Source organism: Rhineura floridana, chromosome 4, assembly GCF_030035675.1.
Source record: "Rhineura floridana isolate rRhiFlo1 chromosome 4, rRhiFlo1.hap2, whole genome shotgun sequence".
Lineage (NCBI taxonomy): Eukaryota > Metazoa > Chordata > Lepidosauria > Squamata > Rhineuridae > Rhineura > Rhineura floridana.
The window spans coordinates 161,419,735-161,446,977 of NC_084483.1; the positions used below are offsets into that span (position 1 = coordinate 161,419,735).

At 43.9% G+C, this 27,243-nt stretch overlaps 1 protein-coding gene across 1 annotated transcript; it reads left to right on the forward strand.

The window, feature by feature from the left end:
- On the forward strand, positions 1 to 26,940 carry LBH (LBH regulator of WNT signaling pathway). The gene is made up of 3 exons (XM_061624988.1): positions 1 to 268; positions 3,911 to 4,010; positions 24,253 to 26,940. The coding sequence occupies exons 1-3, from the start codon at positions 243 to 245 to the stop codon at positions 24,439 to 24,441; spliced, it is 315 nt and encodes a 104-aa protein (XP_061480972.1). The 5' UTR covers positions 1 to 242; the 3' UTR covers positions 24,442 to 26,940.
- Positions 26,941 to 27,243: the final 303 nt, after the last annotated feature.

A 27,243-nucleotide genomic window follows, 5' to 3' on the forward strand; every position in this document is an offset into this window, starting at 1 on the left:
CCAAATTCTTTGTGTGGGTCAGCTTTGTAGGGAAAATCGGGAGTGGGCGTTTTTTGCGTACGTGTTAATAACACAGATCAGAGCTGCTTTATTTTTCGCTTATCCAAACGGGCGCTTTCCCATCGGTGCAGCTCGTCTGGTGGTGTCGCTTTTCCCTAACAAGGGTAGCCCGTTCCTTTTTTTTGCTCTGCCTCTGTGCTCAGATACAAAGGACGTTGGGTCAGCCTCTTTGTTAGGACTTCATGTCTGTATTTTTCCCCATTCACTGGTGAGTAACGTGCTTGCTGGTCTGGCCGCAGTCTTCGCGTGCGCGTGGATTGCCGTGCCGATTGCAGGGCCGGTGTTGGGGCTGCTGCGGGCGAAATGACTTCTTTCGGGGGGAGGTTTCAAGGAAGGCGCGAGGATTTTCTTTAAATTAGTCAGACTCTGGAACTTAAGCGAGAGGCACGTTCAAGGGTGTGCAGGGTGGAGGCGAGAAACAAAAGGAAACCAGCAGTGAAAAGAGCCACGAGGCTCGGGGAAGGCTGGATAAAGATCCTGGCCAGAAACGTGGCGAGGTGCAAAGGGTGTCTGCGTGTGGCTCTTGCTGCTGCCTCTCAGCCCCAAACTCCAAAGAAGCTCCCTGTAGTCCGAGTCTCTGCACGCTTTACTCGGAAACAAGTCCCGCCAAGTTCAACGGAGCTTTCGCCCGGGTAAACGTGCGGAGAGGATTGCAGCCTAGAGAGACGGTGCGCGACGCCGTTTGGACTCTGGCGAAAGCCTCCTTTGCAGTCGCCACACGCTCTGGTGCTGGGGAAAGAGGACGCCTGTTAAGCGGTTATCTATTCTGCGTTTGTCCTCCACTTCAGCCCGTTCGGCGGATTTGGGGTTACTGCAACAGGAGGGGAGAGCGGCGGCTGCCGCTGCTCTTGTGCTGGGTATCTTGAATTACGCTGCAGGCTTGTTTACAGAGGCGGGCGGTCTTGTCGTGTCTGTGCACTGCAGCGAGGGCTTTTCTACCATCTGGAGCTGCATTCCGGCGACGTGTTTTATTTAAGAGAGGGATTCTTTCTGCTAGGGCAATCCGGGCCAATAATGACTAAATAGCAGCTGTCTCTTTGTTTTTTAAAAGAAGTTGCTTGTCGGCTTTGATCTTCAACCTAGAAAGCCCCCCCCGCTCTCCTCCTCGAGATTCCTCCACCTCCTCTCCCCAAGAGGATGGAAGAGGGCAGTTTTGCAACCCGGAGGAAACTTAATCGCGTTAAGAAGTTTGCTGTTGGGCAGCTGCTTTTCTGAAGGCCCGCAACAAAGGCAGTAGTGATCAGGGCAGCCGGCTGCTGACAGCGACGGGGGTGGGGTGGGGTAAATGTGGTCGCTGCGGTCGCTGCTGCTGTCCCCGCTCCTCAATGAAGAAAGTATCGCCGCCCCCCACGCCAAAGCGTTGTAGGGCTAGGGAAGAACATGCTTAGGTTGCAATCAAATACACACTTACCTGGGAGTAAGTCCCATTGAACTGGATTGCAGCCTTAGTCAGTTCACTTCAGAAACTGGTTTGAAAGCCTGGCATATATATGTTTATTTAAAAATATGAAAACATTGGATGCCTCTCATACTGAATACCAACAGAAGTGTGAATACTCTTCTGCATGAAGGGTGTTCTACAAGTGTTAAATTCACACTACCTTTCCCAGAACTCGGTGGTCTGAATGGAACTGACAGCGAGTGAGATTTTTGCAGAAGCTCTGAGACAAGGTGGTACAGTTTTCTAAAGAACAAGTGTGGGGAGAAAGTCAGTAAAGCAAATTTTACTCTCTTGACCAACCTGTGAGCTGAATTAGGAGAGCAAGTGTCAAGGTGTTTGGCGAGTAGTATATTTTGTCTCTAGTGTATTTTTGTCTGCAAGCTATGAGCTTTCTTGGCAGGGGTGCTTTTGATGCTTAATGCTCAGTCACACTTGCCAGGTAGCACAATCTGGGCTGCACACTGTCTAGCTGTTAGCCTGTGGGACAGGCTAACTGCTGTCCAGCTTGCAGTTACTCAGCAATCCAGTTTCCCTTTATGCCCCAACATTTCTCTTTTCTGGTTGAAACTGAAAAAGGAGGTGGCTGTTTACTTGACCTCAACTGCCTGTTATGATTTTTATCTTCCAGTTTTCTTGAAAACCAAAGCAGACTAGAGTTAAGCAAGCTCCATCCCACTCTTTTCCAGCAGGGAATTCTAAACAATGGGTCACCTCTGTGCTATTTAAAACATTTTACAAAGTAAAATCCAATTTCACTTTTTTCCTAAACTTGATTTAAAGATAAGGGACCAAATATGGAGGGTAGGGGAAAGGGAACCACAGCAAGTGGGTTAATTATATTGGATGCAACCCTTGTTCTGAGAGTATATGCAACTTAGGAGTGAGGAGGAAACTCATCTGCTGTATTCTACCAAGCTAGTCTTGGAATGTGCAGAGATAGTCTAATCCTGATAGGTGTAACTCCCACTTATTCACGGAGCTTCAGATGCAGCAACAGGAGCAAATGAGTTTATTATTTGGAGGTTGGGAAGCTATTTTGATGCCATGTCCCTGGCGTACCCAAGAGTGTAGGAGCCTTGGAGCAGAGATTTGTCTTTTTATTAGTGTAAAACACATCCAGGTGTGTGTATTGATGGCACTATAATAAGTACCCATATTTATTATTATCTGCACAAGTGATTCCTAGCATGATCAGCTTATATATATATATATATATATATATCCTTAAGCATGTCTGTTGAAGCTTAAGCTTGGTACTCAGTATGAATTTATAAGATGAGCAGTTGGCACTTGGCAAGAGTATAAGGCATGCACAGTGAAGGGAACTCTATTGTTGTATTCTAGTGTCCACCATAAATCTGACCATTGGTGACTAGTGGGCAAGCACTCCTGATGCTATTATTATAGATTGCCCTTGCATTTTATTTTCTGGAATGCATCTGAAGCCTTGCTTGCATCCGTTCATTTAGCCATCGAAGGAAAGAAAATCTGTTGAATGGTACTATGAAGTAAGTTTTATAAAGTGCTGTGCTTCTGAATTGAAACAGTTCAATGTACACCGAAATGCAGAAGTTACTGGATGTGTATGCAAATCTACTTTTGCTTTCACAATTAAATTTACTGCAAAAAGTGAGTGTTAAAAAGAGTGCATCTTTTACTCCCAGCATGGCAATCCCTGAAATGGAAGTTATGAAATTAAACTATCAGAACTGAATCCTTTTCAATTTGTGTGGAACCCCATTCACTAAGCTTCTTACCGTGGTTTTAAAGAGGTTGTGGAATTGCTGCCTTTATAGGCTTTCAAACATAATGTTGGGATGGGCACCTACCAGCGTTGTTCTAGGAAGTATCTGACTGATTTATTTCTAAGAGAGGCTCGGTTTTTGGGTGAGTAGGGACCCAGAATTGAATCATGTGCTACACCCTTTTAGCAGGTAGTTGCACTAGAAGTTACAGCTTACTATTTTTTTAAGTGGCTGTATAAGAGTAACAAAGCAGGGGAAAAACTAGAGGATGAAGAAGATTGGAGTTGTACAGTAACAATTGAAAGTGGGGGCCATGTTTTCTGGGTTAAAGAATCCAGGTTTATAAAGACTTTACTGCTGTATATAGTGTGGGCATGGTTTGAATGTGCAAGATCCTCCTTGGAGCAGGGGGTTGATCTTTGGGCTTCTCAATTCCTATGATTGCAAATTGGTTGGAGTGTTTCATTCTTTATTAAAAATAAAATAAAATAGCCAAGGCCCTTTCCTAAACTGGAAAGGCATGTGTTGAAATCCTTTACTATCTTGATTAGATTGAATGGTTCTTCAACAATATGAAGCCTTAGTAACATTTCAGCTTGGTCTAATGATGGTGTTCATTTAATGGAACTGTAACAGCAAAAGCTCTCTCTGCCTCTGTTTCTAGCACTGATTATCTGAGATCAGCTGACATGACTGAGGTGATGAGCGCTCCATCCATGGATGAGATTGGTTTAAGCCCCCGCAAAGATGGCCTATCCTATCAGGTATGTTTCCTGTGCTTTTACTGAACGCTATTAACCAGTTAACTGCTAGTTGTCCATGGAATCCATTGGGAGTAGATGGTGACCCTTTTGACAGCCGGACCTACTACCTAGTTCTTAATGTTTTAAAACTGATTAACAACTTGACATATTTCTTTGACAACATCAGTTAGGCTACCAGCTTGATTTTGTGCATGTTCACTTGGGTGTAAGGCTCACTGATCTCAGTGGGACTTGTGTCCAAGTTAGTGTGCAAAACTCTTACTGGTGTGAAAGTCCTTTATTTCTGAGTAAAGATGCTTAGGACTGCACTGTACAGCTACTTGCATTTCTTGTTGAATCCACTTATGATAAAAATGGCATTTTGTGTTTTTGGAGGCAAGTTTCTTGCATCTTGTTCTTTCATCTCCTCAAAAAGTGGCTGTCGACTAGGCCAGGGGTCACCAACCTTTTTGGACCAGAGGGCATATTTCAAGTTTTGAGTGAGTGCTAGGGGCACTAGCCACAAAACAACTGCCATGGAGTGTGGCATAACACAAAATTACAGAGTTGTCATGGTGAAGCTTTTCCCATAATTGTATTTCCATACTAGGAAAGGCTTGACCTGTTGAATTTCTGCCTGCCTTACAGCTGTTAAAAGGCACAAGAACCCTGTTTTTCTCCAATACCAACCCTAAACCAAAGCCTAGGCTGCCATCCTGTACCCACTTACCTGGAAGTAAGCTCCATTAAACACAAAGAGATTTAGTTCCAAGTAAACATGTATAGAGGAAGGCAATGGTAAACCACCTCTGAATACCACTTACCATGAAAACCCTATTCATAAGGTTGCCATAAGTCGGATCGACTTGAAGGCAGTCCATTTTCAAACATGTATACCATTGTACTGTAAATTAACTATACAGTGAATTCTTAATGAGTTCCTGGTCTTTAGCTCCTGCAAAGCAAAAGACCTGCCTAAACCTCTTTGCAAAGTTTTCACATTTGCCTTTTGCGGGGAGGGGGATTCGTTAACATTCACCCACACTTACTGTGTAGTGGTATTTGCAGACAATACCTTCTAGGCACTACCTGATCTCAGGTGAACCCAGCACAGGAGAGATGAATCCTGGTTGCTAGGTAAAAAGGAAGGGGAAACTATGGAGATTCCAAGGATTAGGGGAGGAAGACAGAAGCAGGAAAAGTGCATTGAAAGGGAAGGCCAAACTGCAGCTCTTTACGATCCCAGGGATTCCTAATGCCTAGTGTTCAAAATTCACTTATTGGTCATAGCTCTGATTTCACTCATTGGCTAATAACACTGACAAGCAGGAGTAGGTAAGAGGAACTAGGGAGAGATGCATAATATCTGTCCCCTGTTCCGGGCCTGTCCAGAGCCAACAGACAGCTGAGGGATGCTTGACTCCACACTCTGGCCTTCGACTGCTGCTGTGCAATGCCAGGTCTATTGCCCAAAAAACATCCCTCATCCATGATATGATATTGGATGAGGGCGTGGACCTGGCATGCATTACGGAAACCTGGCTGGATGAGGCTGCTGCTCCTATTCTTGTGGCCATGTGTCCGGCTGGGTTCTCGTATGCACAGCAGCCGAGGGTCGGTAGTCGGGGAGGGGGAGTGGCGGTTATTTACCGAAGGTCCCTGGTTCTCACCAGACCTCCTCTCTGTGAGACCAAGGTGGCAGATTGCATGTACTGGAGGTTGGGCCCAAAGGGCAGTCTAGGGATTCTGCTCGTGTACCGCCCACCCCGCTGCACGACGGACTCCCTGGCTGAGGTGCTGGAGGTGGACTTGGCTGTGCGTGTACAGTCCCCAAACCTGCTGGTATTGGGGGACTTCAATGTACATTCAGAGGCCATCCTTACTGGGGCGCCTTGGGACTTCATGGAAACCATGGTTTCCTGGGAGCTGCACCTTATTACAATGGGGCCCACCCATGTAGCCGGTCATGCACTCGACCTTGTGTTTGTCTCGGGAGAGGAGGGGAGTGATCTGAAAATTGGGGGTACATCCATCACCCCCTTGTCATGGTCAGACCACTACTTGATGAGGTTGGACCTTTCGGTGCCACAAACCCTCCGTGGGGGTGGAGGACCTATTAAAATGGTCCGCCCCAGGCGTTTGATGGATCCTGATGGATTCCTGAATGCGCTTGGGGATTCTCTGGAGCATGCACACAGCCACTCGGCTGAGACCCTGGTGGAGAGGTGGAATGCCGCAATCGCCAGGGCATTAGACTGGGTGGCTCCGAAACGCCCTCTCTCCCTGAATAGAACTCAGACGGCACCGTGGTTCACCCCATGGTTGCGAACTCTGAGGCGGGAGGTGAGACGGCTAGAGCGCCAGTGGCGGAAATCTCGCTCTGACGACAATCGGACACATGTTAGAGCGGCTGCGGCAGCCTATCATGTGGCAATAAGGGCAGCAAAAAAAGATTTTTATGCTGCCTCCATTGCATCTGCAGAGTGCTGTCCCAGGAGACTGTTCCAAGTGGTCCGGAGCCTGGTCAGTCCAGTTGCTCTGGAACCAATGGAACATGCTAAGGCCTCCTGTGACAAGTTTGCTAAACACTTTGCGGAGAAAATTGATTGTATTAAGAGTGCTATTCCGTGCGCTGTGGACACAGTGAGCGAGCCAGAGGTGACCAGTGGTGCTCTGGTGGTGTGGGATCGGTTCCAGCTTCTTCCATCTGATGAAGTGGACAAGGTGCTTTCAACCTTAAAGCCAACCACTTGCTTACTCGATCCTTGCCCATTGTGGCTCATTATGAGCTGCAAAGATAGACTGGGTGAGGGGATCAAGATGGTGGTAAATACATCTCTCGAAGAGGGAGTAATGCCATCATCGCTCAAGGAGGCAGTAATAAAACCAATCTTAAAGAAGCCCTCCTTGGATCCCCAAGATCTGAACAACTTTCGCCCAGTCTCAAATTTGCCATTCTTAGGCAAGGCGATTGAGCGGGTGGTGGCAAAACAGTTGCAAGCGCACTTGGAGGAAGCGGATTATCTGGATCCATTTCAATCGGGCTTCAGGCCTGGACATGGGACTGAAACAGCCTTGGTCGCCTTGGTAGATGATATGAGAAGGGCGTGGGATAGGGGCGAATGCACCTTCCTTGTCCTCCTTGATCTCTCAGCAGCTTTCAATACCGTTGACCACGTTATCCTCCTGGACCGCCTGAAGAGGTTAGGCATGGGGGGCACTGTATTGCAGTGGTTCCATTCCTTCCTCTCTGGTAGGTACCAAAGAGTGGCATTGGAGGATGAGGTTTCGGATCCTTGGCCTCTCACTTGTGGGGTGCCACAGGGTTCCATCCTCTCCCCGATGCTGTTCAACATCTATATAAAGCCGCTGGGGGCAATCATCAGGAGATTTGGGCTGCAATGTCATCAGTATGCGGATGACACGCAGCTCTATCTCTCATTTAAATCTTCACCGAGGTTGGCTGTAGAAACCCTGTCCAAGTGCCTGGAGTCGGTGAGTGGCTGGATGGGAAGGAATAAGCTGAAGCTGAACCCTGACAAAACCGAGGTACTGTTTGTGGGAGACAAGGGAAGGCTGGGGGATGTGGACCTGGTGCTCAATGGGGTACGTTTGCCTCTGAAAGACCAGGGCCGCAGCCTGGGGGTCATTCTTGACTCCCAGCTGACCATGGAGGCTCAAGTCTTGGCTGTGAGCCGGGCGGCGCTGTATCAACTCCATCTGATACGGAGGCTGCGCCCCTACCTTCCCAACCATCTGCTCCCACTGGTAGTACATGCCCTGGTCACCTCTCGCCTAGACTACTGTAATGCGGTCTACGTGGGGTTACCCTTGAAAACGGTCCGGAAGCTGCAACTGGTACAGAATGCGGCGGCTCGTCTGATTAAAGGCAGCCGCCGGCAAGATCACATCACTCCAGTGCTGAAGGAGTTGCACTGGCTACCGGTTGTTTACCGGGCCCAATTCAAGGTGTTGGTTTTGACCTTTAAAACCCTACACGGTTTTAGCCCAGTCTATCTGAAGGAGTGCCTCCAGCATCGTCAGGGATGCCGCTCAACAAGATCAGCCTCAGAAGACCTTCACTCGATCCCACCGGTTAAAACAGCTAGACTGGTGAGGACTAGAGAGAGGGCTTTTTCAATAGTAGCCCCCACCCTGTGGAACTCTCTCCCAAATGATCTCCGCCATGCCCCTTCTATGATAAGCTTCCGCCGGGCCTTGAAGACCTGGCTCTTCAGGCAGGCTTTTGGGGTGGGTTAGGTTTCTTACTGTTATGGTTTTAAATTTTAATGTTTTAATGTATTGTTTTATCTTGTACGTTGCCCAGAGTGGCTGGACAACCAGCCAGATGGGCGACTAATAAATTAAATAAATAATAATATAATAATAATAATAGTCAGACTGGTTCATTTCACATTAATCACTTAGAAGGGTACCCACACATTTTACTCCATAATCATCTTTCTAGGAGGGCTAGAGAATTATTATTTTTTAAAAATGAAAGCTCAAATTCTGAACTACCTGCTGAAGGCACCACTGAAGGCCTTCCTGAGCGCCATGCATCTGCAGGCGACAGGCTGGCAATCTCCACACTAGCCCTTTCTCCTTCAACAACTGATAATTCAGCTCTGCAGTCATGTAGTAGAAATTGAAAAAGAGCCTGCTGGATCAGGTCAGTCACCTCTCTCGTCCAGTAACCTGTTCTCACAGTGGCCAATTAGATACCTATGGAAATCTTACAAGCAGGACCTGAATGCAAGACCATTCTCACCTCCTGTGGTTTCCAGCAACTGGTATTCAGAAGCATAGTGCTTCTGACCATGGAGGCAGAGCATAGTAGTCATGGCTGGTCATCATGACCATTGATAGCAGGGGCTATTGTTTCTCCTCCCCGCAGCTGATCTAGGGAAAAAAAGGTTGCTTAAGTAGCCTTTGTTACTTGGGGCCAATTTTGACACACAGTCTTCCCACTTAGCAGTACATTTGGCATGGCTCGCCTTGCATGTATATTCCTAGCAAATATTAGAGCTAAAAACCCACAAGGATTGTCAGTTTTATATTTTTATTTATTTACTAGATTGATATCCCATCCTTCTTCCCAGTAGGAGCCCAGGGCAGCAAACAAAAGCACTAAAAGCACTCTAAAGCATCATTAAAACAGACTTTAAAATATATTACAGCAAAACATCCTTAAAAATATTAAAACAAAACATCTTTGGAAACATTTTTTTTAAAAAACGCTTTAAAAATATTAAAAAGTAATTCCAACACAGATGCAGACTGGGATAAGATCTCTACTTAAAAGACTTTTTGAAAGAGGAAGGTCTTCAATAGGTGCCAAAGGATAACAGAGATGGTGCCTGTCTAAAATTTAAGGGGAGGGAATTCCACTACACTAAAGGTCCACTTATGTTGTGCAGAACAGACCTCCTGATAAGATGGTATCTGCAGGAGACCCTTACCTGCAGAGCATGGTGATCAGTTAGGTATATAAGGTTCTGGATTAGTAAAAAGGTCAAGGGTCCTGGCTGCCTCAAAATATAACATGTAGTAGAGCAATCAATATTTGAGATTCAAGCAAGTGTTTGGCAACCTGGAATAAATTCATTACACTTAGTCTCCAATCCAACTCAAGGCTAAAGAGTATTTAAACCCATTGGGCATGCTGCTCAACTCTGCACTGGATAGTGACCACCTTTTCACACCATCCCTGGGCTGTTGTCTACTTTGCAATCATTTGGCTCAGTTTGGTTGTGGAATGGCTGGCTGGGCATAATTTGGTTTCTAAATGATCCATTCTTCTGACAGCTCACACTTTTAAGAGTTCTTAGACACTCTGGTTAACCAGCGGGTAAAGTAACACATGTGTTTTACAAGGTCATGATATGAAACATTTGATGTAGCCGTGTCTTAATTTTGTAAGACAGATTTGGGAAGGTCTTGCCACAGTACAGGCACTCTTTTCACTTGGTTTTTGACCCATCAAGTGAATTACTTCAGTTACCAGTGTCCAAAGGTGAACTGTTCATATATAGGTGTTCAAATAATGAGCTTGAAGAGTGATGTCTCATAATATCAGTGAGTTATATAATATAACTGAGAGCTCATTCATGATGTGTTTGCAAGATTCACCAACTCAAATGTTCTTGGGCATTGCAGCAGACTCTCACTTAATTCCAAATTTGCACAGTGATTGCATCCTTCAGATGCTTTCAGGGTGCCAAAACCATTCTCTGCACTTACCTTACTTTCCTGCCTAGCAAACCAAAAAACGCTGGCTAATGGCTATATTTGGTGTAAGAAATAAGTCACTAACCATATTAGAACATTGCTTGCATTTTTTTGTTTAGCATTCTTTGGGTTCTACATGAGGGCAAACCTGGGTACTTGCTAACAGCTGGACATTGAAAGGAAAGCCAAATAACTAATTGCCAACATGAATGAGGTTAAAGGTTGTGCTGGATATGTGTTGCCATGTGATGCCTGCTGGGATGGATTATGTAGCATCCTCCTTAGGCCAAAAGCAGTTTTTCTTCATTGTAAGAAGAACCAAGAGAAAGCTTTACAGCCTCGAGGAGGCCTATTAGTATCATCATATTGCTCGTTGTGATTCTGATGAACTAGATGGGCTTTAAGTGTTTAAGTTATAGATAGATAGATAGATAGATAGATAGATAGATAGATAGATAGATAGATAGATAGATAGATAGATAGATAGATAGATAGATAGATAGATAGATAGATAGATAGATAGATAGATAGATAGATAGATAGATAGATAGATAGATAGATAGATAAAAAACCCATGCTATTTTTTGCAGGGAAGGGAATGCATTTTACAGGGGAGGGGAAGCATCTAAAAAAGTTATGACTTAAGGAAAAATAGTTACATTGCACAGGGCATTTCCAGACGTAGCATTCCTTAGAATGGCAGCTGCAAATCCAAAAGCAATACAGGAAGTAGCTCACAGATGAAGTACCTGTTATCCTGTGGCTTTGGAGTTATCAGCGCATTTGAACTAGCAGCAATCAGTGTGGAGATTGACAGAGTGGACACGTAGGCTTCTGGCATGTTTGCATGCCAGTTGCCCCCAGGAACGCCCTGACCAGGGAGGCTTACCTGGCACCAACTCTGATGCCTTTTTGGCACCAGGCATAAGCATTTGTTAATTTGGCCCAGGCATGCCTAGGTGCTGTTTTGTAATAAGTGCTTTTTATTGTTTATATCTCACTTTAAAAGATTCAAATCCTCCCAGAAATGGTGTAAGTAACATAGGAAGCTGCCTTATACTAAGTCAGACCCTTGGTCCACCAAGCTCAGTGTTGTCTACACTGACTGGCAGTGACTATTCAGGGTTTCAGACTGGGGTCTCTCCCAACCCTACCTGGAGGTGCCAGTGATTGAACCCTGAGGCCATCTGCATGCAAAGCAGATGTTCTGCAACTGAGCTATGGTCCTTCTAAATGGTTTACTTAGAAGTACATTCAAAATAAATTAATAAAACAAAATCCAAACATAAGAATTTAGTAGGATCCTTCTCAGAACAGCTAGTGGCATATGGTCCTGTGGGGGGGGTGTGGGGGAGAGAAGAGAACAGTCCAGCTGGAGAGGCCCTGATGTCCTCTTTGCCTGCCTCCTTCATTTTCCAGGCTTTTTGTTTTCCTGGCTTTGGTTTGCTTTTTAGTTTTAGAGATCCATTATTCTCTTTTCTAATCTCTACTTTTTCTATTCTTTTAATTTATGATAATGGTTAGCTGTTCTGGGAACCCTTGGGGGTTTAAGAGTAAAGCCTAAATATTATGTATGAAGGAATAAAGTAAGGTCGCTATGATAGCTGGAGAGAGCTGACACCTGGAAGACAGCGGGCCTGCATTGACTTCAGCCTACCTTCTCTACTCAATAAGAATTCAACAGAGAAACTCCCTTGCTGAGCTGGCTAAGATTAAATAGTTTTGACCAACCTTGCTCAACCAGGTGCCCGCCAGATGATGGCTGGACTATACCCCAAGCTGGAGCTGATGGGAGTTGTAGCCCAACAACCATCTGGAGGGCTCCGGGTTGGGAAAGGCTGGCTTTGAGTGTTCTGGCCAAAGTTGCATGAGGATGAAACGAGAGCCTGCTCTCATCTTTTCCTAGCAGCTGCATAAGTCCTCTGTCTTTGATATGTCTATTTGGAGAGTCAATACGTACCTTGGGGCAAATCCAGATGGCTCTAACATCAGATATTGGTGGCGCTGCTCCAGTGCCAGCATGTACAGTGCTTAAGTTCCCAAGTGCTATTCATTTGATAGTGAATATGATGAACTGGATCAGAACAGGAGCACCATGGCCTATGCAGGCCACATGGCTAAAGTCCTATGGGGAAATACAGTTACACTTAACTACATTTCCAGCTGGGGTGCTGCAAGGCCCACCAGGGAGTTGCTCAAACTCCCACTTGAACATGTTTGAAGTAGAGCTTCAAATCTAAGGCTTCCATACCTTCAGTTTTCTTATTTGACTCCAATGTGTACTACTAGTTATAACTTCAGTGCCATTCCAAAATATCCTTTGTGTAGACATTAAAAATATGGGTGGCATGCTATTATTAATTAATACACATAGGGCCTGCTTTTCGGCAGCCTGCTTTTCGGCATTCTGCTGATATGGCGGCTTTCAATTAGAGTAAGGTCCCACTCACACGGTGCTTGTTCCGCTTTTACGGCGTTTTTCGGGCATCGGGCACCATTCTATTGAATGGGTTCTGCTTTTCGGCAGGTTTCGCTTTTAGGAGGGGGTCTGGAACGTAACCCGATGTATGAGTGGGGCCCTACTGTATTAGAATTTATTAATATATTAATAAATATTAATATACTATTTATTTAATAATATATTAATATGAGAATTTATTACCTGCCCTTCACCCAAAGGTCCACGGGTAGGTTACAACAGGTTTAAAACACATAATTAAAAACAGTTAAAATCAACCTAGACAACATCACAGAAAATAGGGTGGGTCCTAAAAATATATCTCTCAGCTGTTGAAGACCAGGGTAAAGAGGTGCGTCTTCAGCATTTGCTGAAAATTGTACAATGAAGTTGCCAGGCACACCTCAATGGGGAGGGAGTTCCACAGCTTAGGGGCTGCCACAGAGAATGTCCCCTCCTGGGTCACCATCCCCCGAACTTCCAAGGGTCACGGATCTACCAAAACGGACCCTTCTGCTGATCTCAACGCCTGAGAGGGTCTGTAGGTAAGGAGGCAGTTTTTCAGATATTTGGGATCTAAGTTGTTTTAGGGCTTTAAACACTAACGTGAGCACCTTGAACTGGGCCTGGAAACAAACTGGCAACCAGTGCAGTTTTAAAACAAGGGTTATATGAGTTCTAAAGGGAAACTCAGCCAGTAATCTGGCTGCTGCATTTTGGACCAGTTTCAAGTTTCTGAGTCGGTTTCAAGAGCAGCCCCATGTAGAACACATTGCAATAATCCAGTCTGGAAGTTATCAGAGCATAGAGCACTGTGGCCAAGTCTTCTCTGTCCAAAATGGGCCAAAGCTGGCAAACCAGCCCGAACTGGAAAAAGGCACTCCTAGCCACTGAGGCCACCTGAACCTCCAGTGACAGTGTTAGATAAAGGAGTACCCCCAGGCTGCGGACCTGCTCCTTCAGAGAAAGAGCAACCCCATCCAGAACAGGCCGTCTTCCCACCTCCTGAACATGAGAACTCTGGACACATGACACCTGTCTTTTCAGGATTCAGCCTCCATTTATTGGCCCACATCCATCACTGCTTCCAAACACCAGTTCAACGCCTCAACTGCCTCCCTGATTCAGATGGAAAAGAGAGATAGAGCTAGTACTCCTAAGAGTAGAGCCATCAAAGTTAATGGACTATGATAAGTCCATTAACTTCAGTAGGTCTACTCTGAATAGGACATAGTTGAATACAACCCCATATGCAGATTTACCAAAGATTTGGGCTTTTCCTGAGGTGTGTTTTTATCTCGATAGTCGACTCAGAAATTCTGTGCAGAACTTCTTGGGAAACTTTCACTACCACTCTAAAGATTACTGTAAAAGTCTTGCTTGCATCTCTGTTTAGTAAACTTGAAAGTCACACACTCTCCCACCCATCCAAATAGAAACTGAGATTTTGCTTTCTGATTGCATACAATAGGGAAAGGTTGAGGAACCTATGGCCCTCCATATGTAGGTAGACTGTAATCTGGCCATGTTGGCTAGGGCTGATGGGAACTGGGGTTCATCACCAGCTGCAGGACTTTGCTTTGGGTTCCTCTGCAATAAAACAATAATGCCTGTTTGATATTCACATGATGAATGTATAATGCAGGTTTTTCTTTTGCTTCTGTAAAAACTTGAGACGTAACAAGGTGTTTTCAGTGCTTGCCCTGCTCAGAGTTGATCCATTGAATTTAATAAACATGACTAGCTTAGGTTCATAAATTTCAGTGGGTCTACTCTGAGTAGGACCTAGCTGAATATAACCCAGTGTTTTGCCTATTTTATTATCTCTCAATCATGATTTCTAAAATTAATTGTGTAAGCACCAACATTGATCATGTTCTTAAGCTATCTCTTAATCCAAACTTGCTGAAATCCATATCTTGCATGCTTACAAACAAAAATGGCCTTAACAGTGCTCTCATTGTATGTTTTTTACCCATATGTGGCATAACTAGCCACTTCCATTGAAATGGCTCATGCCAATTTGTGCATGCAGTAATTTTCTTGCGTTTATATCCTGCCTTTTTTCTGTTATGGTGTTGGGGGGAAAGGTTGAACCTAGCATTCTTTCAAACGTGCTGTTTTTCTAAATTCAGGGACGGTTTTTCACTTGGGGAACATGCAATGGCTGCCTAATGGCAGTCTGGATTGAAAGGGCCTGCTACTACCAGGGAGTGAGTGAATAAAGATGTCCCTCTAGGTCTAGCTGCACAGTTGACCACTTCATTAATCCTATTCACACATTACTCACATAAAGGTGCTTACTTGGGGCAGGGCTGTGCTTTTAGAGAAACACCAATGTGCAGGCACCTGCTTACATGTAGGCCCTCTGCATGATTGGGACACCTGCACAACCACGTGAGTAGGGCTATGTAAAAGAAACAGCAGTCCTTCAGCAAAATAAGTAGCAAGTAGGTATGTAGTTCCAAAAAAAGCTTTGAATGTACTAACCTTTAGCTTTCTCAGTTTGTGAAGGATGATAGCGGCAGGGCTGGCTCCAGGCATGCGGGCGCCCTTGGGCATCAGCTTGGCCTGGCCCCCCCATGGGTGTGTATGTGCGCATGCGTATGCACATGCCCCCCCTGTGGGTGTGCATGCACCCCCACACACCCCCCACAGCCCCCCTACCTGTCTAGTCTTTACCATTGCCCTTAATGAAGATGGCGGCCGCGGTTTCCCTAAGGGGAATGAAGCCTCCGCTGCAATCTTTGTTGATGGCACACATGCGTGCTATGCACGCACATCTCTGCCATCAACTAAGATGGCGGCAGCGGATTCAGTACCTTAGGGAAGCTGCGGCCGCCATCTTCATTAAGGGCAATGCTAAAAAGCCGGCTGACAGGTAAGTGGGGGGGTGCGGATCGCGGAAGGGGAGTGGAGGGCCCCTGAGGGGCTCCTGTAGCTCCGGGGCCCTCGGGTCAGTGCCCAACCTAGCCACCCTTTAGAACCGGTGCTGGATAGTGGGTAGGGTATTTACTTTCCCCATGAACCTTGTCCATGCCTCAAAATGCATCTGAGAGAGTGGCAAAAGGGTACATCTATTTTGGGGATTATTTCAAGCATCCCGTAACTCCTCCAGGAATCATAAAAGAATAGCTCTTCTAACTATGCCGTTCACTAAATGGACAGATGTTCAAATGAAGGCTTAGTTCATTTGCAACCTGTTGCACTTTTAGCAGCTTAGTCTTTTGTGCCCTTCCCTCTTTTCTGAATCATGCTTAATACTTGGAAGTGCTTAATCACTACCTCGGAAGTTCACTCTGTTAATGTAATTTGACTGCAGCACCAATAACTGTGTCTGAAATGGAGGCTGGCTAAGAATTAAATTAATCGTTTTACTAGCCTGCTGTCAAAACAATGCCTTGATTTGAAACTTTTTTTTAATCCCGTTGAAATGAAATTTGAACTAAGGGCCATTGAAACACATCTCTAGTTGTGGCAGCTGTGCCAGGCAAACAATATGGCTAACTTTAGAGGCAAGCGTTCTGCTTTTTGCACTCAAATTGCATTGAACAGCTGGTTAACTAAATCCACTGACTCTGTAGGGAATGAGCATTTAAGGCTGGCTGATGGCACAGTCAACCCAAGTAGTTTCTTGGAGCAGCAGTATTTTTTAGGGATGCTGATTATGCACCCAGGAATTGTGCCCCAGGATAGCATGTTTTGCAGAGGATGTTGGGGTGAATCCTCTCTCATGTGTTGTAAAAGATCTAGAATTGTCCCCCAGCATCTTTCTGAAAATGTGCAGGTGTTCCTGGGGCACACTGCTTGGAGTGAATAATGCATTTGCTTGGGAACAGCAAAATATCTCGGACTAGCCACACACCTTAGGAACCACCAAGCCAAAACTTTCCAGCTGTATATTGTGGCCTGCTGGATGTTTGATAACCACTGTGTTTGATATCCCAGGCAAGCAGCAAAATCTGGGGCTTTTATCACACTCTGGTGGGCTACATTTGGCTTGTTGGTTCATAGATTTGGAGTTGGGACCCCAGCTGTACTGCCAGCAGGCTGGGTCTGGCTACATCAGAGATGGGAATCTTGTGGTTCTCCAGGTATTGTTGTATTACAACTCCCATCATTCCTAATCATTGCCCATGCTGGCTGGGGTTGATGGGAGTTGGAGTCCAGTAACATCTGGATGGTCACAGGTTCCCCATCCCTGAACTCTATCCTGGCACTGGTAGGCAAAATATACTTCATGCCTCCTTGCTTTGCAGAAGGGCTTGCTGATTATATGGACAATGAAGTAGTCAATGGTGCAGTTAAGTGGATACCTTTTAAATCATTTTCCAGTAGGGTTGGTTTCCTTTTTAGAATGGCTCGGTTTCTTGCACTGCAGTTTGCACTGAGCTGAGCTCTTCTGGTTTGCACTCAGAGCAAGCTTGCATACAGCAAGTCTTTTTGTGGTCATTAAAACATTTTCCACTCTTAGTGCCAAGTTCAGTCAACTTGCAAGAAGGGGGGGGAGGTGTGTTACCTGGCCCAGAAACAGATGAGGATCTTCACATTTAGAGCTTCAGTTTCAGTTAATTTCTGAGACAGGCAAAAATGAAGTATTCTTGTGTATGCCTGAATTGACTTTTAGGCCAGAGCAAACTATTCTTTTTATCAGTGGATTTGAGAGAGGATCTTTTCAGTCTGTGGTTAGGTAGCTATCTGCCTTGATGGCTCTTATAGTCAGCATATAAATCTTCTAATTTTTTTTTTAAAGTAGCCTGTTACTGTCTTTGAAATTTCTAGTGGCTTTCTGCATATTTGGCCCTATTCATTATAATACCACAGCAGTAAGATAATCCAGCAATGTTTCCTCTGTCCTTAACATTGCTTCAGTAATGTGTGGATAGCTCAACGTTAGCAGTGTGAGAAGGGGGACTGAGTGGGCACGGAAACATTAACAGTGTGAGAAGGGCAATTCTGTGTGATTGTGATCTAAGCTTCCATACGTTAACAGTGTGAACAGTTTGTTTTTGGCAACTGTCACATGAACGTAGTACAGGTGTGAAGCGGGCCTCTGATGCCAAAACGCCTGGTCTCTTGTGTTTTGTAGAGGAAAATGAAAAGCTACCTGAAATGCAGTTCAGGAAAGGAATTAAGTATGTTCAGAACCCATTTGATTTAGTCTGCCATTTTAGGTAGGTGTATGGGCTTGGTACTGATGATTGTACTGATTTTGCTGTCTCTCATTACTTAGCTTTAAGCTGCAGACCATTTGTTTACAATTAAATGCTTTCCATGGCATACCATAAACAGATATGTGCCTGGCTCCCCTATCCTGCCTCCAAAAGTGGCCAGCCGGATTTCTCCAGAAGCTTAAGAGGCAGGGCTTCATGAAGGTGATGACCATCTCATGTTTATTCTCACCACCTGGTACTTAGAGCTATACTGCTTCTTAACAAGAGGCATTGGTGGATCTGTCTTCTGTGGCTTAGTTGCATAAAAGCAGTGTGGAATGCTGTGCCATCAAAGGGAATTGCCTTAGGCTGATCATACCCCTAGTTAACTCCAAAAGCAGTTTGGCCTGTTAAAATGAATATAGTTAGTTTGACTTTGTCTACACTAAATGTATGCCCACCAAGTCTGACATGCTGTGTAAATAGATGCCATGCAAACATGTAATCGATAGTATGAATACAGGCTTTGCGATCTTTTCGTGTAAATAAAGCCACAAAAGTTAACATAACATTTTTATTAGCTTGCTGAGAGCTTAACAGAAGAGGCAAAAGTTGCATTGCTATGCTGGGCACAAAGGGAGGGAGCTTTCCTGCTCTGGTAGCCTTGCTTGGTTTCTCTACTGGATACAGAGGAGGGATGGAAGGGTCTTCCCCTCCTCCTCCGGCAGGCTCATGAGCCTGCATAGAATTCCATGCATGCGCCTGCATGCAGTTTATGGGCCCCTATGGCTACCAGGCTGGTGCTTAAATACATGGTTGTGCTAAGCAATGGGAAAGTGTCTGTTTCCATCCTGCCCTGCCCAGGACAGCAGATATTTCTCGCCTCTGGCATTCCAAAGGATCCAAACAAATTATTTCTCTACTAGTATTATGGAAAAGTCTCTCTTGCAAGGCTATTGTTCAGTGATTGGTTTTGCATTTATTCTTTGATCATCTTTGTGACATCCTAAGGGGTTGTTTATTGGGATAACTGTCAGTGTGAACAAATGGATGGAAATCTACCTCTTATGTAAAGAGAAGAGAGCAGTTAGTATTGAGCCAATCTCCTTCATGGATAAAAAAATACCCTTATGCAAAGGCTCTTTTGTTCCTTTGTTCCCACAGACAACCTTGTCTTGTTTCCCTGTCTGTCATGTGCTGGGAAATGTGACTTCATTTATTTTCCATTGGGCCATCCCTAATCCTTGAGTGTAATTGCAACATCTCATTTTTATGCTGCCTTGATTATTTTAAAAAAGCATGACTTAGTGGAAAAAGCCTGACCTCCTCTATTGCAGCTGTTGGAGATAAGATAGTCCATTCTATTTAAAAAGAAAAAAGCACACCCAGCACAACACATTTGGGGGATGTTTATTTAAGGAAATTGTTTATTCCTTAGGTTTAAAGGGGGGGCGGCTGAAGCGGACAGTGTATTTCCAAAACAGCTATTCTAGCTTGACCTAATGTATCTAACATGACAGTGAATGCTTACTACTCTGGTGTTTCCTGCACTGTTGGTCACTATAAACATCAGTTTATAATACTGTGGTTCCCCCCACTGAATGCTCTAAATGAATGCCAAAGCTCTTTGCAGTCTTAAAATTAGGCAATCAGTCACTAGTGAAACTCCTGCTTGATCCACAGCACACCAACTATGGTGTATGGTGGAAGATTTCATAAAACAGGGGTAAACAATTTTAGTCCAGCAACATCAAGAGGGCCACAACTCCCATCATCCCTGACCACCATCCATGCTGGCTGAGGCTGATAGGAGTTGGGAGTCCCAACAGCACCTGAAAAGCCACAGGTTCCCCATTCCTATTGTAGTGCCACACAATGGCCTTACAGGTATGTCAAGTGGGTTTGCTAAGATATTTTAAAAACAGCTAAAAATATTTTTTAAAACAGTGCCAGCAATTACTGAAGTCAGGTTTAAAACAATACAGAATGAGCATCTAAGACATAGACCTTTTCATCCAGCTGGAAAAGCTTGTTGAAACAAACATGTGCATGTTTGTATGTTTGTTTGTTTATATATAATCCAATAGGAGCCCAGGGCTGCAAACAAAAGCACTAAAAACACTTTAAAACATAAACTGTTTAACTGATTCCGGCAAGTACAGACAGTGGGTGGCGGTCATGTGCCCCAGAACAGAGGCAGCCACACTGAAAGCCCTCCTCAGAGTTGCTGTGTAGTGGGCTTGATATTTTTAGGACTTGAAGAAACTCTCCATTAGAATGCAATAATGTACTAGGTACATAAGGGATAAGGTGGTCTCTCAAATAACCTGGTCCTGAGTTATATAGAGCCCAGAGCTTGGAAAAGTTACTTTTTTTGAACTACAACTCCCATCAGCCCAATCCAGTGGCCATGCTGGCTGGGGCTGATGGGAGTTGTAGTTCAAAAAAAGTAACTTTTCCAAGCTCTGATAGAGCCTTATGTGTTAGCACCAAAAGCTTGAATTTGGCCCAGTAGCAGATTGGCAGCCCACGCAAATCCCACGAGCAAGGTGTTATATGCTGTGCTGGTGATAGATTGCCCCCGCAAGCAACCTAGCTGCTGTGTTCTGTGCTAGCTTCAGCCTCTGGACCAACTTCAAAGATAGCCCCACGTACAGCACATTGCAGTATTCCAACCCTGAGGTCATCAATGCATGGACAACTGTGGGGAAGCTATCCTGATCCAGGAATGGCTGTAGCCGTCTTACCAGCCAAAGCTGATAAAAGGGGCACATCATTGGGTGCATACTCACAATAATCTTGTCAGTGCCATCGGGCTGCAAAAAAACTGAGAATGATCCCACAAAGCACTGCCTGATGGAGTATTGGAAACTTCATTCGGAGGTGTGTCAGGTGTGATGTCTAGCTCACTACGGAAGCAAACAACTTTGTCCTCAAAGTGCCTAGCAAGGAAATCACAGAAAATCTCTGAAGTGTCCCAGACCCCATTCACTGGTGTAGTTGTCTACAGCCTATAGACTACCCTGAAGAGCTCTGCGTGGTAATTACTTGGCGGCAATGGAAGCAACAAAGTAGGCCCTCTTCGCTGCTGTCACCACCATGCAGTAAGCATGTTTATATGCTCTAACACAGGGGTTCCCAAACTGTGGTCTGTGAGCTTCACTCAGATGGTCCACGGTGTGTCTGCATTAAATAGTCATATTGATTTTTAACTATAGTTTAATGCTGCTTTTATTTCTTATATAGTATTTTATTATATTACAGTTTGAATTCTATGGAATGCAAATTATAATGCAATAAAATACAATACAAAACATCTAGCACAGCACATTACAATTGCTACACCAGGCAGAAAATTCATTAAATGGTCTGCCGTCACCATTAGCGATGTTCAAATGGTTCATGGGGAAACAAAGTTTGGGAACTACTGCAGTACCACATGTTTGGTTGTCCTTGCAGCAGGACTTTCACACAGCAGACTCAGCAAAAGCAATTCTGAAATGTTTCAGCAGTGAGATGGGCCGCATGGCTTAGACAATAATGGCCTCTTAATACCTTGACTAGTTGAATGACTTATACTTGCTCTGGCTGTTTCCACACCATTCTTAGGGTGGATCCATAAGGCCATTTTCTTGTTTATAGAATTTTATAGAAGCTCCCTATGTGACTGCCCAACTGGGAAGAGAGCCAGTTATTTATAGCATTCGAGTACATGGAGAGCTGCCTTGGCTTCCTGAAGCTTTTTGGAAATCCAGGGACATAGGAACAATGTCTGCTCATAGCTACAAATGGCATAGTCTGCATGGCAAAAGTGTATGTGTGCATACTGCTTTGCCTATAGCATATGAAAACATTATTGGGGAGCTGTGTATGTGTGTCTGGGAAAACTCAGTTGGATTAGAGCAAGTGTGGGGAACCTTTGGTCCTCCAGATGTTGCTGAACTATGTATCTCATCATTCCTGGCCACGTTTGCTGGGAGTTGTAGTTCAGCAACATATGGAGGGCAAAAGGTTCCCCACTCCTAGATTAAGAGTCTTGCTAGCCCCAGAATATAGATGTGCGTGTACATGTGTCACCTGCTTAAGTGTTTGCAGCATGAAACTTCATTGTGTGCATGCACTTGCCATATAAAGTGTGGAGCTGCCCTAAAGTATGGCCTTGCTGTAGCCTGTCAGGAGCTAGTGATATGCAGCTGCAAAGCCAATTGCTTTCTCCCCAGGAGTCCTTGAGCTTCATAAACAACAAGTTTCCTTCCGTAATTAAGGCAGTAAGAGATCTGCTAATGTTGTTGGACTACAGCTCCCACCAGGCTGATGAGAGTTGTAGTCTAACAATATCTAGAGAGCCACAGATTTCCCACTGCTGGCCTAGGCAGTGGCTCCTGCAGCCAGAGATTGTACCCGTGGAATACCTGCTCCACAATTGTGGACAGGGAAGCTTTGTCAGGATCTCTAAACAACAAGCAGGGCATTCTGTTTCAGAAAGCAGCCACCCAGTGTCCTGCTTATTCAGCTTTCCTCAGACCCTGCAGGTTTTCATGCAGCCTCTGCTGTTGACAGGCAGCAGAATCCCAGGGAAGAGAACTGAGTGAGGTTCTTTCATTTTGAGTTACCAAAGCCATTGAGAAACAGAAGACCCTGCAGTCCTGCCAGTAGATAGAGTAGAACAGATTTGTTCTGAAGTAAAAGAAATTGGTACGATTTCTGTTGTCTTATGGAATGAGTGCATGCAGGTGAGCACATGAAATTCTATGCAGGCTCATGAGCATGCTGGAGGAGGAGGGAAGGACAGCTTCCATCCCTCCTGTGCACCCAGCAGAGAAACCAAGCCTTTAACATCTGGCAATCCTAACTTGAGCATAGGAAAGTTGAAACTGCTTTTACTGAACTGCTGAAAATACTGGTGCTCATTCATAAATAGTTTGACCGCTGGCAACAGTGTGAAACAATATGTCGGAAAGGTGGTGGCATAAAACTAGAAGGAAAACTTATTCCTGTGCTTGTAGATATTAAGGGACATGGCCATTGGGTGGGGTTAGCCCATGTGGTTCCCCCTTCTTCCAGTCTTACAAAGTGTTTGTGTGTGTTGGGTTTATTTACTATTGTTTTTAATATGTTTGTTTATTTATTGCATTGATATCCCATCTTTCCTCCAAGGAACTCAAGGTGTGCATGGTTCTCCCCCTTCTTATTCCATACTCACAACAACTCTGTGGGGTAGTTTAGGCTAAGAGGCAGTGGCTGGCCCAAGGTGACCCAATGAGTGTCACAGCCAAGTGAGTATTGTTCTCAAAACATTTTGCCCTGTGATAATTGTACGACTCTGTCCTGCACTGAGAACTTCACCGGCACTTTTAGACTTGTGGTTTTCCATTGACCCAGATTCTTATATTGTAGCTGTTCATGCACCATTGGTGGCATGAGCAGATGGAAATCTTTTGTATTTAAGAGCTTGTAGCAAGCGAGAGAGTTGAGTGATGAACTTTTTGCGTTATCTGGTTTAGATGTTCTTTGGCCAGTTTGCAAGTTCCTTCTGGAATCTTTGGAGGCCAGTGTAGAGCTGTTTCCAATGGAAGCATTAACGAGAAGTGTGATTACATGCAAGCTGGTCCTTCACTGGAAAACATATTGTTAGAACATGCTAACATATAGTTTGGTCAGAGGGAGCCTGTTATAGCATAAATCCAGTTAGTGATAGCCTTATTTTGTATATGAATGTAATACTAATCCTTGCAGATAAGCAATAAATAATTAAGCAAGGAGTAAATGAAATGATTAGAAAACTTTAAAAAAACATAATTGTGGACTGGTTCACACATGCGAACCTTCACTGGATGCTGTAGTCAAAAGTCATAAGCATGCATGTTTCAGTGGGGCCATCAGAATGTTGATGCTGTCTCATATTATCCTAACATAGTACTTTTCATTGGTGTTAGTTCATATATTCAGCTGCCCTTCATCAAGTATTGAGACATAATGTACATACTGTGATATTTGAAAGTTCTGTGTTGGACGTGCATTAGATATCAACCTAATTACATGTGCTAAGATGACGTTGGTTGCTTATTTGTTGAAATCAGAATTGTTTGCAGAGCAGTTTACCCCATATTCACTGAGACACCTGAGTGCGAATTGCTGCTGACTACATCTTGTGAACTGGCCAATTGTTTGGAGCCAGATCTCCAGGCAATTGTTGAAGGAAAGATTGGTTTGCCCTTGATGTTCTATTTGGTTACAATGATTATAGTGTTGATTTTTTGATGTGGAAGACCTAGGTTCAAAATCTTGTTCAGCCATGAAGCTCACTGGTGGGACCCAGGACAAGTCATTGCTTACCCCACAGTTATGCTAAAATAAGAAGAGAATGTCAAGTATGCTAAAGAAATGGAAAATTGACTATTGTAAATCTCTTTGTTTTCAGATTTTCCCTGATCCTTCAGACTTTGATCCTTACTGTAAACTGAAGGATCGTCTCCCTTCCATTGTAGTCGAGCCAACAGAAGGAGATGTGGAGAGTGGAGAGCTAAGATGGCCACCTGAGGAGTTCCTGGTCCAGGAAGAAGAGGAAGAAAACTGTGATGAAGCAAAGAAAGAGAGCAAGGAGCAATAAATGGCACAGAGTCTTCTGTACTGCTTCAGATGCTATGTCATCTTGAAGTGGGAGAACCACAACTGTTCTGAAAAGACGTTCACATTTTGCACCTGCAAGATCTTAGTTTTTTCATATTCTCTATTGAGAACTGAAGCGCTTGACGTGACAATCTCCAGCTGTCAGTAAGGAAGAAAGTTGGGCGGCAGTGGGGGGGGGGAACGGCTGCTCTGCTCAAGACCACTGTTGAATTTTGTTAAGGTTATCTGGGGTAGCCGTGAAATTACAGGTTGTTTTGGTGGAGGATCAGATGGGCAGGAAACATACTTTTTCCCCCTGAGGTGGTGGAAGAAATGACTGCAAAAGTGTAAAATGCAGCTGCCTCTGGCTACAAAAGCATGAGATTAGTATTCATCTCTCAAAACTTTGCCTTCTTTATAGTGTTTCTGTTTTTTTGTTTTGGGGTGTGTGTGTGTGTGTGTGTGTGTGTATGTGTGTTTTGTGGGTTGGGAAATATTACATGCCACTGAAATGCTCCAATGACAGTAGAGCAAGGCAAGTGTTCCTGCTGAGCAGAATAGAGGAGCAGTGGATCAATAATTTCACCCCAGTCTAGTATCGTCTCCCTATAAGTCATACAGCCTGTGGGAATTATGTTATTTGGCACCAGTTAGCCCATCCTGTTGCACCTAAGCCATCTTTCCCTCCCTCTCCCCCCCCTTAAAGTATGCATTTAACCTGAACAGTTCTTATGACTGTAATAAAGGTATTGACTAACTGGCATTTGAATCTTGCAGTGGTGAATACCTTTTTTTTTTTATTGGCACCGTGGCGCTGACTTTAGAAATGGTCCTTTGCCACTTTTTCTGCAATAGCCTTGTTTATCCTGCACAACATAACAAACAAGTTGAATCTGTTTTTTTGTTATTGCAAAAATAAATAAAAAGCTTTGAGAGATTTTTGCAATACAAGTAATGTAAGTATATGCATATATTTTCCCTGTCACCAAAGTTGCTGTTTAGTCTCCCGTCCAATCGTACATCTGGTTGCTGTGAGATGCCAGCATTTTGTAAGGGGTGTGTGTGTAGAGTAACCATATGCAAATGTTGGATGAAAAGCTCATCTTATATCACAGTGTACAAGGCAGCTTTGGCCAACAACTACAGTGAACCCTAACAGAACTTTAGAGATGATCTGGAGACAGTTTAACAGAAGTAATTATTGAAGGAAAGCAGGTCTTCTCTTCAAAATAATAAAAGTATTATGGTCTCTCAGTATTCTGGGAAAGATGTTTTTTGAACTTTATCTATGGGATTTATTGATGGGTATAAATTTGTTACCAAGATTTAAATTCGTAATAATAACCATCAGAATTTTTAGCTGATTTATCCTTTTGAGAGGAGGAAAACAAATTGCAGGACAAGCTAACTTTGCTGCTTTCTAGCAAAGCAGTGTCTTGACCACTTGATTGGAAGTCCTTGCTGAGACTTGACAGTACGTATGGACCACTCTGAGAAATGAAAAGCCAATAATTTCCATTTTTAATTCTGACAACACTAAAAAGATGCAACACATAACATATATATATATCATGGCCTTAACACAATATTCAAAATAATCCCTAATCTCCCATGCCCTTTGTTGATTGGCTCCGTTTCTTTTTTCTTAAGAAATCTGTTGGGACTCTATGTATATATTGGTATTTGATACCTCATCAGTAGTAAAAACGCTGGTAAGGAGTTAGGGAATTTGCTTGTTAAAAATCAGCAGAATTATTATTTTCCAGTCTTTGTCTTGCTTGTGTTTTCAACATAATGGCAATAACTTTTTAACACCTGTGAGTCATTGTTACATGTGGGTGTGAGGTTGCCTGAGTATTTTTTATAATTATTATTTTAAGCATAATAATGTAGAGATGTAGTTGGTGTTCTTGTGTGTTCTTTTGGCAGCCAAGAACCTGTCACACATGTACTACCTGTCTTGGTGTTCAGTTTTGTCATCGCTGAAACCTGTCTTGCATCACTACCTAGGCCCAGGTTGCTTTTAAAACCATTGGATCCAGATGTTTTTGGTCGTGTATCCTGGACATCTGTTCTCGTCTTGCTATTCAGTAGAATTAGCTTTGATACCTGCACATCAGCCTGAATTTCCTAGGGTTTTTTCTCCAAAAATGCCTTTTGTTTTCTGATTTTTGTCCCAAGTTTGAAGTTGTCAAATGTCAACCACTCAGACAAGCAAAAATCCTTAATGCTTAGGATCAGAGTGGAAATGCTGTTTGTCTTTAAATATTTGCATATCCTTTTCTGCCTCTCCCTTTTTAATTGTTGCTTGTATTTCTGTCATTTTTGAATGTGTCTGAAGAACAAAGCACTCCAGTTTGAATTTATCCTGTTGTATATTACATTCTATATTTCTGTAAAATTCTTTTTTGAGCCTCAGGGAAAAAAAAGCTTGCATTTTTTTCAAACTACTTTTGTCACTGTGACAGTTGTAAATAAAGTTTGAAAATGCTTTCCAAAACTCTTGACTTAAGAAGTGTGTTCTTGTACATTATCATTATTATTTGCTGTTCTACAAACTTCTTAATGAATATCCAAGGAGTGTGTGTTGGGAGGGGTTGTAAGAACTATAGTGGAGTTAAATGCATGTGCATTCCTGTCTAAATCCAAGTGTGCTGCTCTTGGGAGTGCAGCCATAAACAGAATGTATCAGAAGGAAAACTTTGCTTGATACTCTCTGGATTGTTCAATGAATTAAGCCATGTGGGACAAAGAAAGCAGAAAAACCTCCAGATTTTCTAATCATTGTGATGTGGTAGGGAGA

What these genes read in the sequence shown, in the direction of transcription:
- LBH (XM_061624988.1), top strand. Translation starts at nt 243, where the DNA reads ATGTCTGTATTTTTCCCCATTCACTG. An exon ending in GTATTTTTCCCCATTCACTG is followed by an intron (nt 269 to 3,910) that starts GTGAGTAACGTG and finishes CTCTGTTTCTAG; the next exon opens with CACTGATTATCTGAGATCAG. An exon ending in AAGATGGCCTATCCTATCAG is followed by an intron (nt 4,011 to 24,252) that starts GTATGTTTCCTG and finishes CTTTGTTTTCAG; the next exon opens with ATTTTCCCTGATCCTTCAGA.